General features: G+C 36.2%; 1 protein-coding gene across 1 annotated transcript in view; it reads left to right on the top strand.

The window, feature by feature from the left end:
• Positions 1–12,543, top strand: part of cog5 (component of oligomeric golgi complex 5) — a 174,182-nt gene that overhangs the window by 48,124 nt on the left and 113,515 nt on the right. The window contains exon 7 of the mRNA XM_088922671.1: positions 5,674–5,804. Within this exon, the coding sequence (XP_088778797.1) occupies positions 5,674–5,804 (131 nt within the window). The remainder of the gene's footprint in view (positions 1–5,673; positions 5,805–12,543) is intronic.

The raw sequence follows: 12,543 nt of genomic DNA, 5'->3' as shown, positions 1-12,543 counted from the left end.
CGTCCAGCTTTCTCCGTCTGCTCTCTTTTATCGGATTATTGCTAGTTATTATTTTATCGCTAGTGCCTTGCTGCTGGAAAAAAAATGTCCTGCGTTTAGGTAGGGAAGGACTTAATCTGAGTTGTATTAAAGATGAATGAAAACATTTTTGCCTCACATTGCACATGCAGATTTTAGGGAAAACAGACAAATGATGCCGTGGTTATACAGGAAACATTAAGTGCTGCAGTTGTGACAGTCACTTGACCTTATCCTCTTGCTGACTAAAGAAGTACACTGGCTCAGGCGAGTCCAGCAGCTGCACTGAAGCTTGTACAGATGTCTGAATTAATGACGCTTTCCTGGCAGAGACCCTTTTGGTTCATTCGTGACATATGGTGCAGCAAATTGAGAGGGGAATGACGTTCGACACCCTGTGTAACGGTTTGTGATGCTCCACTTCATTACTGTCATTTCCCAAACACTTTGCCACAAATAATACTGGCTTCTGCTATCAAAGAAATTTTTTAAAGATGTTTCAATAGGAATCGCTCTTAAGGCTGCATGTGTGTCATAGGAATATGCTGTGCCTCGCAGATGTCTGATTAAAAACCTACACCTTCCAAATCCATTGTGATACACGATTTGTACTTTAATACTAATGGCGTTCATGTATGAGCACATTTCAAAAAATCTCAAAGTGTACTACGACAGTACATGCGTAATACATGAAAAAACGGTGAAATGACCAAATACAACAGAAGGGTGCAAGGAAAACTACAGTAAAAAAAGTAGTTCTTCAAGCAAGACTTAAAAATGTCCACAGTCACGGAGTACCTAATGAATGTGGTCCAGATTATTTGTTAAATTGCAGGCAGTAGTAATGTAGGTTTATAGGCAAGCAATAGGCTTGAAATAATGCTTGTCTTTAGGATTAAGAACCGGTTAATAGATTGGAAACCAAGTACTGATAAGGAGTAATTGCACAAAGTGGGGTTTTGTAATAAATCGAAAACCTTAGGGACCTGTATTACAAACGTTGTTCTTCCTAATATATACCAATAATCTAGATTCTGGTATCAAGAATTAGTCAGGGTTGCATATAATGCCCAAATATGAGAATTAGTAGACACAATAGAAGCAGCAAATTAATAAAAAAAAAAAATAGATACGTTTCAAGACTGGGCAAAAACGTGATAATAACATTTATTGTAGTCAGATGGAATTATATTTAAAGCAATTATAAAAAATGTTTTGCTTGGAAAAAGAGTTAGCATAAACATGTTGTCTTCAGGACAACTTGATTAAGAAAATACAAGGCTAACAGAATTTTAAGATGTATAGTTGGAAGTGCTGAACTTGGAAGGTTACTGTATATTAAATGTGTAATGTGCTTATAAGACCTCATATAGAATATTGTATACATTTTTGGGTGCCACATTCTAAAAAAGATGTCAATATACAGTAAATAGGGCAGTAATATATCCTTTTGACAATATGGGAAGCAAAGAAGGCAGACAGAATGTTAGGATGTGTAGTTAAACATATACAAAGCTCATCAAGTAATATTATGTTAAATTGTACTAGTAAGGCCTTATTTAAAATGTGTAGATGTTGAATACCATACTGAAAAAATAAAAAATAAAATTTTGGCTGTTGAGCCTTCTTCAGGTGTTTGCGAGTTAAGATCTCAGGAGCTGAAACGTTGTTTTTCATGCTTTTCAATGTGGCAGTAACCTCTGCTTGTTCCTATGCAGCCTATTATACTCTGATGAAACTCTCACCTCCAGCCTTGATTAGAAAAGCATGTACAATTTTGGTCACCATAATATTGCTGCATCGACATTTTTAGGTTTAAGCAGAAAAGATGATAAGGAAACCTGGTTCCAGGGTTAAAAGTCTTCAAAGGCATTCTCAAAGTCATCCCAGTTGACTTATTCATAATCAATAGTGAAACACATACCAGAGAGCAAATATAGGTTTTAATGGTCACGGGATATTCTTAATCCAGTGCCAACACGCATAAAACATAACAGGTAAATGTCATTAAACGTGTAATCTATATTTAGAAATCAATAATGGGGATGGGCGGCACAGTGGCACAGTTGTTGGCATTGCTGCCTCGCAGCTATGGGGCCCTGGGTTCATTTCCTGGAGTGCTGTCTGCGTGGAGTTTATCTGTTCTCCCCATGTTCATGTGGGCATCCTCTGGGGTACTCCGGTTTTCTCCCCTAGTCCACAGACGTACTTGTAGGTCGATTGGCTGCTGGGAAAGCTGGCCCTGGTGTGCATGAGTGTATCTTGTTTCACCCTGCGATGGACTGGCAGGGTGTCTCCTCCTTGTCTCCTCCTTGCCCCAATGCTGAAGAGATGCCAGGACAGGCACCGTCTCCCCCGCAGTTCTGAATTGTATATAAAGTGATTAGAAAAAGGATGGATGGTGGTGGCGACCTTTCGCCCAACATGAACAAAACCTGCCCACAATAAATTATAACAAACTTTAGAACAGTTTGAACAATATATGAAATAACGACAGTCCATGGAAAGAGCTTCCGAACTCCATTTCAGGACAATCCTATCAGTGGGTTTTACCCCGGCAGCTGTGGCTGCACCTGTATATTGGAGTCAGCTGGATGTTGCCTCTACAGACCTCTGAAGGTCAAGCATTGACCGTAAGCATTGATCTGAAAAATGTCTTTGAAAGAAAGGATTCTGTCCTTGATTGACTCTCATTATACATACCTGCAATGAAAACCAAACCTAGAATCCAAACTATAGTTAAATGCAACCATGAAACATTAGCATTTGTCTCTAGTAATGAGCTAGATTTTAGGAAAAATCCTCCTGACTGTCTTCATTTTAAAGCTAGTTAAAGCAAAACCTGACGCCTAATGTCACTCACTGTTTTTTGCCTGTCCTCCACAAAGGTACTGCTTTTAAATAGGCAGCTTTTAAATACGTTTTTGACACTAATGAGCAGATTAACCTAATTAAACTAAGAGAGAGAGAAGTCAGCTAATTGTTTTTTTTAAGAGGCATCACCTCAATTCTTAAGGTAGGGCTTTATTGGAGAAAGAAAATGTTGCAGAAATAATGCAAATTTGTTACAGCACAGGAAAGCATTTAAAAGTGAGAACACAAAGATAACACTTTATGCAAAGAATTGTTGGAGACACTCTTCCTTCTTTCAAGAAGTGACTGTGTGGTCATTGGTAACTAAGCATCTTGCAATCAAAAGATAGATGAGTAATGTTACCTCCTGTTATTTGTAACATGTATGTTTTTAGTTTTTTAATTTTTCTCTTTAAACTTGTTTTAATATTAAATTACTGTTCTATTAAGTTGTTCAAAATAGTAATTTCATTACGTACTGAGGTTGCTTACTTAATTACAGGTTGCTCATGCATAATAAGTGTCTGTTAATGTTTTTGATAATACACATCCTGAGAATTGTTCAGCTCACCATCATTGGGGTGCCATCAAGAAGATAAGATGGCCAGTGGATTGAGCTGGAAAACAGTTGTGTATTTATTCTCAATGTGTTTGATATTAGTAAGATAGTAACATGGCTTCTACCATACATTTAAACTTTCAAGGGACAGTATAATATTTCCATACCATAGTTTCCTTTAATACCTGTTGCCCCTAAATCATGTTGCATTATGTTTGCAATTTTTATTTATTAACAGTTTAAGGTAGACATCTGAATTATTCTATTATTTCATTTTGATTTGTCTAAAGTGTTTAAGGGAGTATAAATTACAAAGAAAGTGCAGGAGTGTCTGACAGGTTTTGAAAGTGTAATATGACGTACCGTTTACAGGGTCTTTTAAGGAAAGTTTCCAAATAAGTTGCTTTGGCTTGTTTCTTGCTAAATGCTTTAAACCCATCGTTGTTTACTCTTTAATATTTTTAGAAATGCAGTATTTGAGTACTGTAAATAGCTATTTCCTGACACTCTTATAATAATAGATTGGAAATTTGTTTTCCTTTGAAGTAATTTCAGTAATTGCTTCTGCCTTGTAAGATAATAAGGAATCTTCTTTGCAAAAATCTTTTTTTATATATTATATATTAATAGATTTATAATATATAGTATATATTTATATAAATAGAAATGTTAACAAAACAAATAACTTACAATTCCTAATGCCTGATGTGGAGGAAATTGACAGTGTTAAGCACTGATATCAGATTCTGGAGTACTGAAGATAAGGAATAGTTTTTCAAGGAGGCCAGCATGTAATGTTGTCCTTCTTTCCTTATTGAACTCGAAAGGCTTGAAATTGTTCAGTTGCTTACTGTCACAAAAAAGTGTTTTAAGAACATTTTTTCATCGCTAAAGCGAATGCAAAAATACATTGCAGTGCTCAATGATGCTTTTGCTCTGTCAGTCTTAAATTCATAAGAAAACTTCTGCCTGAAGGTCACAGGAATCTTGAAAATTACAGTTGCATGCAGGGGAATTCTACCTTATTCTGTAATTAAGGGTTTGTGTCCTTGCTGTTGCACATGATGCAGAAATAGATAGTCCTTACAGCTGCAGCTCTCACTAAATAATGGTATCACTCAGGATTGATCCCAGGTTTGCTGTGGTTTCTTCTGAGTAGCGTTATCCTGTCTCAAAATGTTTCTGATCGGGATGCTTATCTGTCTGTACTAGACCAGCAGTCTATTTTAATATTATATACTCTTAATCAGGTTAGTTTGAAATTACATAAATTATATAAAATAATTTTAATCTACAGTTTAGGAATGCGATGTAGAAATTTTAGCAGTGTTTTAAAATAGTTACATTATTGACTGACCACCACACATTTTCACAGTTTGAAGATGAATCTGATGTCTGTGACATCATTGTGAATTCAACTGTTTTCATTTATATTGATGTCACATTGATGTCTTAGCTATATATTGTGTGTGAGAAATAATCACAGGGATTGGGATACATTTATAATGCATTTATAATAATAATATAACACAATTCCCATTTTCCTGATCTACTCGTCAAAAGGTATTAGGATTTTATTAATTTAAAGCATTACTGTATTTTTTGCAAATATGAACTAGAAGAACACATGACTGTGAGAACTGTGACCTGGCTGCTGTAGTAAAGTCTTTTAGTCTTTTAGTAGTAGTAGTGTTTTAGTAGAATTCAGATATGTTATTGTAGCTCATATGCTCACACATCCTATAACTTCAGTACTTTTCTGTTTTTTTCCAGAAAAGCATGTTGTCTTTTCAAGAGTATCAGGATCTATGGAAAGGAAGTGCTTTCTGTATTTTTATTAATATATTAATATATTTAGCCATGTTAGTCTTTTTTAAGTTAATTAGTAATTTATTGGAAACATTCTGATTTTTCAAAAAACAACTTTTTATTTTCATTTTTGACTCGTAAACCTTGTTTTCCAGCTACGTTGACATCCAATTACATTAAAAGTAACCACCTGGAGTTAAGTAACAGATTAGGTTGCAAATGTCTTTTCCATGATCTGAATCTTTAGCTACACATTAGGGTGAAAAGGCTTTGTAACTTTTGTATTAAATAACCAGTGCATTAATGGCGTACATTATGTTGCAATAAAAGTCTTACGTTTATTTTGAATTCTTTCTGTTATCAAGGTAAAAATGAACTGTTGCTTTGACGATCTTGCTAGCTATATTCCACTGCTCTCTTCATCTGTGTTACAGACTACCTGTCTCAGGGAGTGGATTTGTCTGGAATAGATGTGATTGAGAATGACCTCCTTTTCATTGCACGAGCTCGGCTGGAGGTGGAGAATCAGGCCAAGCGGTTGCTGGAGCAGGGCATGGAGATTCAGGTAGGCACACAGCAGGCCGGCAATCACTGGCTAAAAGAGGCTAATGAGATGCATTGCTATACATCCACACATCACACCCTCTTGATAGGAACAGGCAGGCATTTTGTGAACAGAACAATCTTGGTGTGTCTGCAAGTAATGAAGAATTGATTTTCATTTTTGCAATTGGATTTCTTTGAACATTTTCATTTCTCTCTTCACACACATGGGGGAAAAAAAAAGAAATACTTTTTAAGTGCCAGAACGAAGCTGGTAAAAGATTAACATCTGTAAGTCACTGTATGAGGTGGTGTTGGAGAAACAGGTCTTGCGTTTTCACAAAAGACATAAAATCAGCTGGCTTGTACCATCTCGCTTCCAGTGCTGAGGGTATCCCAGAGGGATGACAAGGTTTAATATGAAACAAGTTTAGTTGATAGAAAACAATAGGGCTGTGTCTTGGCAATATCATATAGAGGTCAAATCAAGTGGTATTAGACTAGGAAGACTGTGAAAACGGGGGGTGTTGTCTGTAACTGGGAGCTAGGGATCTCACAGGTACCATACATGAAATCTCATGCTAGTATATTAGTGGTAAATGCAATTTAAAATTTTAAAATTACTACCTCTACCAAATTGAAAACCTTCTATTGTATTAGAAACAATGTTTGATCCATCCGTTTTCTGACTCCTTATCCAGTGCAGGGCTGCGGGGGAGCCGGAGCCTATTCTAGCAAGCAGTGGGCACATAGCAGGATACATTCTGCACGGGACACCAGTCCATTGCAGGGCACACTGACACAGACAGCGCAGACTCACCCCATAGCCAATTTTCTAGAAGCCAATTAACCTTCCGGTTTGTCTTTGGACTGTGGGAGGAAACTGGAGCACCAGGAGAACAAACAAATACCATGTCGATAGCACCCCAGGAATTAAATCAAGGGCCCCAGTGCTACAAGGGAGCAGTGCTAACCACTGCAACACCATGCTGCCATACCAGTAGGAATCATGTTCTGAAATACTTTATGTACAGTACTTGCTTGACAGTCGTGTGTAAAGAATAACCTATAATGACAAAAGCAAATGTTTCAGACTGTCAAATGTAGGTGAAAAGGGATTTAGATGGGATAACATCCTCATAACTGTAACTTTTGTTTAACTGGGAGGCTGGGAAGGAATGTTCAAATATGCAGACATTTTGCTGGATGTGTGGAGGAAGGACAGAAATGTCTACTGTATAGAGGCAACCCCTTTTAAAGAACCAGTGTGAAAATTGTGTGGGCTTGCTGTTTGAGTAAGTCTTACAAAGCCTTTGGAGGTGTCAGATGAGGGGGTGAGTGAATGGTGTGGAATAGAAGGCATAAGCCAGGCTGGGTGGAAAAGCTAACATAAACTGTGTCTGTAGTAGGAGGCTCGGTTGGGCAGGCTTGGCCAGCAGAGCTCATGATCACTGTCCTTCCCACATTCCCGAAGTCCAATTGTTTTAAACTGGTTGTTTAAAAAAAACACATACTGTATAATAAAGATGAGCACTTACATTTTTTAAATTAGTCAATATGCAATATGTATTACAATTGAAATGCAGTGTTTAAATGTGTTTGTATTAAGTTATTGTGCACACACAAAAGCTCTTTTTTAACATTAAATAACATTGGCATCAAGGTGTAATTTTGTCTTAGAGCTAGCTTTATTATTATGAATAAAGTTAGCGGTATTGTTTTTCTTAAATTATTTATGAGTTAACATTTTTTTACAAAATTGGAATATGAACAGAACTCAGGTTATTTATCTAATAGGCTGCACTTACTTGTCTACGTGCAGTGGCTTGAGGCTGGATTCTAGAGCAGACAAATAGACGAGTAGACAATAGACATGTGGTTAAGTGCTAATGGGTGGAACTGATCTTCTTCCTGATCGGGTTGATAGACAGATCTGCCAGCTACCATGGTGATTCTAATGTGCTTTGTGATATTTTGGCGAGAGCAGCTATGACAATTTTATTATTGAGAGGCAAATAAAGAACAAAAAATATTAAAAATGTGAAAATTATTTTAGTGCTTCATGGAAAGAAAGACTAACATGAAATACCATTAAAATATTATTGAAGCAAATTACTTATGCTTCTAGAAACAATTTTTAATTAACTGGTAACAACAGGACATGAACTCCTTGTTCATACAGTGTTTCTGCACAGATCTTTAATTGACATGATAAAATACAGTTGCACTCCAGCAATCCAAAGCAGTTTTAACATTTCAGTTTCCTTACACGTAATGTTTTATACCAGATGTAGATACCTCTTTCAACTATGTTAATATTAACAATATTAAAAAGGCAATTGCCCACCAAAACATTCTTCTGAGCTCCACCTCCAAGTTTGCTATGCCTTGATTAGAACTATCAACAGGATAGAAACATGTCTGGTGATTAAATTAAACCTTTAGATTGCATTTACAGATGTAACAGATATACCTGTGGCTGATAAATTTTTATTATCAATCAAGCTATCAGTTTTGGTTCATGTATTACCTTCACATGGATACCACGATATCCAAACAATAGGGCATTAGTGAATAGTACAAGATTAAAGTACAGTAAGTTATAAGGTTTCAGATGAATCAAATGAAACAGATTCAATGTAAGGTAACAAGCTACAAACCATAAATAAAGAATTAAATTCAGCACAGTTTCAAGCACTGTCAAACAATTACTAGGCTGTACAGGAAGCTAAAAGCAGAGGCATTCTGTGCAGACATGATGGATTACTTTTGAACTAAATGGACATCTGTCAGCTAGGGGCAAGGATCTAAAGTTTCTAAAATTGAATGGAAGGTGGGAGAATTCAAAGAAAATATGGAAGGGAAAAGCAATATGTCAAAAGACTATTAAATTTAGTACTTCTACCTAAATGCCAGGAACAAAATTTAAAACGTAGAGGCTCCTAATGTGCATTATTAGGCAAATTATGATATGTCTGGCTGTCAAAAACATGTTTAACAGGTGGCTATCGAGGGTGTCAGAAGCTATGTGTGTCACATATTTAAAAGGTGCAGAGTTTAGGAATTCTTCCATAGAGAAAATCACATTCAAGTACATTAATTATATACGAAGTTACGAATTATATAGGAAGTGATTATCATGGGAGATTTTAATTTTTCTCACTTAGATTGGGAGTAATTAAAAGGGATGTCAGGAATTAAAATGGTTAACAAGGTCTACTTTCTTAATCGGTTTGCCAGAGCACCTGCTTGAGGGGTGATGTAGTCCTTAAAATAATCAGATTAGAGTAAGGGGACACAATGGTGACAGACATGTTAAGGAGCTGTGTCTGCAATATATAGTTCAGGAAAGCAGACGGTGAAAGAATGGGACAGTTGTTAAGAGAAGTAGAATAGGATTGAACAGACATGAAAACAGTAGAGAACAAATGACAATAGTTTAAAGATATTCTCCTTGAAGCTTAAGGTAGATTCATCCCATGAGTAAGCAAATCGAAGTAAGGAGTGTCCTAAGCATTTAAAAATATGAGTAGAGAGTACTTAATAAAATGATTAAAAATAGCATTTTTAAAAAAGAATGTAATGAATTACAAGGACAGGTAAACAGAAATAAGCAGAAAAGCATAACAAAAAGAAAATAATTTTGCAGTAGAGATTATTATTCATTATTAAATCTGCAAGAGTACTATAAGGGATTAAAGGTTCTCATGGCAAACCTTCAGACAATGAAAGGAAGTGACTGATTTATTGAATGGATATTTCACTCAGGTGCTTACCAAGGAAGTAACTGATGACGTAACATACTGTAAGCTGTGGAAAGACAGAAGTTCTAATAATACACTGAGAAGCATTAAAATTGCATTAAAAATGCACAAAATGCTATTGGTTTCAATTTTCAATTGTTGCATTTTTAAAGCCCTTTAGAATGTTAGCATTGAAACAGTGTATTACAGTTACTAGAAGCACTGAAGATAAACATATCTCCTGGGCCTGTTGGTATTCTACGAAATGTACTTAAATTGAAACAAGATACTGTATGTTATATTTAGGCTGCCAGCTATACTCATCGGTTTCTCAACGGCATAATAGCCATTGATTAGACAGTTGTATTGCCTATCAATAAAAAGTGTGACAAAGCTGAACCAAGTAATTATAGATCAATAACATTTATTTTTATTTCATGTAAGGTTATGAAGATGACAGAAGAAAACTACAAGATCATCTGTATGACAGTAGGATTCTGGGAGATAGTCAATACAGGGTTTAGAAATGGCACAGTATGTCTTACTTATATAGCTTTAAAGTTCTTTGAGCAAGTATCAGCAGTAATGGGCACACACAGAGCATATTATATTTTTATGTTCCCCATTAAAGATTAATTCTCAAATAGTAATGGATAAGCATTCAAAGAAATACAAGTTATTTAAATTCTGAACATATTAATGAATAGAAAGAGTCCAGGCAACGTGTGAATGCTTAGATTAGGATGATTATATTGATCAAAATTCTGCTAGAATTGCCATGCTATAGAAACTAGTCAAGTTTGCATACGAAGCTAATGTAGGAGGATTAGGAAACACTGTAGATGCAACAATGGAAATATAAAAAGGTTTAGCGAAATTCAAGACTAGCCAAAAAACATCTGGCAGTTAATAATAATAAAAACTGCAGGTGAGAAAAATATAGTTTATACAGTAGATACTGGATAGGAAACTCTGATCTTGAAGCAATTTATGAAACTGACTCATGTATTTATTATTTACATCATCTAGCAATATTCGAAAGCAAAAGGATTTTAGGCTATGTACTTGAAAGTGTAGAATTTAGTTCAAGGATAGTTCAATGTATGGTGCGACAGTAAAACCATATTTAGAATATTGTGTACGTTTTGAGGACTGTATTACGAAATAATATTGCTGCTCTGCCATCAGTCCAGAGAAATGTAAACAGATACATTCTGAGCCTTAAATGCACATTCCACATTAATAGCCTTAAAGAACTAAAACATTTTAGCCTTAAGCAGAGAAGGACGTGGAACCTTTCTCAAGTATGTAAAAAACTTCAAAGAAAAGTCATTCAGTGGACTTCTTCAGGATAAACAGAGAAACAGGAACCACAGCACAGAGGGGTAAGCAATGAGGAAGTGCATTTAAAACTGAGCACAGGATGTTCTTTTTCCCACAAAGGGTTGTGGAGGTCTGGAACAAGCTTTCCAGCCATGTTGCCTAAGCTGATTGGATGTGATGCTTGGGTGAATTAGGGTTGTAGCTTGATTTTGTCAGATGTATGAGGCTAAGAAACGTTGGGTCTGGTCAGAAGTGGGGTGAGAGATCTCTAAGAAAAGTCGCAATGACCAGTGGGTGCCAATGTCCCACCCCGGACCAGAATTTTCAAATGGCTGTCTCAGTGTGGTGACAGGGGGACACTGTGCTGTAGGGATGTTCTATCCCTTATCCCATTACAGACACTGTTCATAAAGGGGGGGGTGTGAGTCCTGGTGTCTTTTTGTTTCCAATCTCTGGGCTCCCCCACTTTCATACTTCATAAGTCAGTTGGGGAAGGACTCTTTCAGTCAGCAAGTAATTTTCAATTAGAATTAACTGCTCAAAATCAAATGAAGTAATTAAACCGAATGGCCTGGTAAAATTATGCTCTTTTTTTCTTAATACTTCAGCAAGATTTCAACCTATATAGAATTGGTTTGAGCATGGCTTGTGGGGAAAACAAAAGAAGTCCCCTGATGGTAAATTGGTAGTAGCAATGTTCACATATTGGAAAATAAGAGAAAATATATTATCAATTTTGATTTGCACGAGAATACGATGTAAGGGAGGCTTAGATTTATGTAAAACATTCCACTTGTGATAGACAGAATTCTCTTATTTTTGCACGTGATTTACCATGGTTAAAAAATAGACCTTGCTCAAATTTTTGTATTCAGAAATAAAAGAGCCTCAATCAACGGGTATTAATGTAGTCTAGCTACTCAACAGTTCCTCCTGCTATATTCAGTCAAGGCTGAATGTGAAAACCAAGGCTGGTTTTCATAATATTCAGGAAACTCAGATTTAGGACACTTTAAAAATCAATTTTTCTCATCTAATCATTTGCTTTGCGTATATATATATATCAGCTGTGAACCTCTTGTTTCATTTGGACATTCCTAGTATAACTGCGTCTGATTGTTTTTGCTAATCATGATATTAAGCTTGTTGACATCCCTAATTCTCTATCATATTGACCAGCTCACTTGGGGAGGCACAGTGGTTAGCATTACTGTCTTGCAGTGCTAAGCCTTGGGTTTAATTTCCAAGCTGCTATTCCACCTGCAGAGTTTGTGCGTTCTCTCTGTGTTTGTGAGGGTTTCCTTCAGCTGCTCCGGTTTCCTCCCACAGTCCAAAGATATGCTAGTATGTTAATTGGTTCTGGCAAAGCCGGACTTGGTGTGGGTGTGTGCATGTCTCTGTCTGTGTGTGCCCTGCGATGGACTAACGTCCCATCTAAGGTGTGTCTCTCCTTGTGCCCATTGATTTCTGGGATAGGCTCTGGTTCCCTCGCTAATAAAATGACTAGAAAGAACATGTATGAAACTCACTTACACATGACCACCATCAGCCATGTACAGACACTTTCAAACCATCAATTTTTACAAGACCAAAACACATTTCATCTAGTAGCATTATTTATATAATTTAAAAATTATTTTTTACATTTGCTTCAATTTGGTTGCATTAGTGTAATTAAAATAAAAAAGGACAGAA

This window comes from Atractosteus spatula, chromosome 8 (genome assembly GCF_055471065.1).
Source record: "Atractosteus spatula isolate fAtrSpa1 chromosome 8, fAtrSpa1.hap1, whole genome shotgun sequence".
NCBI lineage: Eukaryota > Metazoa > Chordata > Actinopteri > Semionotiformes > Lepisosteidae > Atractosteus > Atractosteus spatula.
This window is presented reverse-complemented; position numbering and strand designations above follow the sequence as displayed.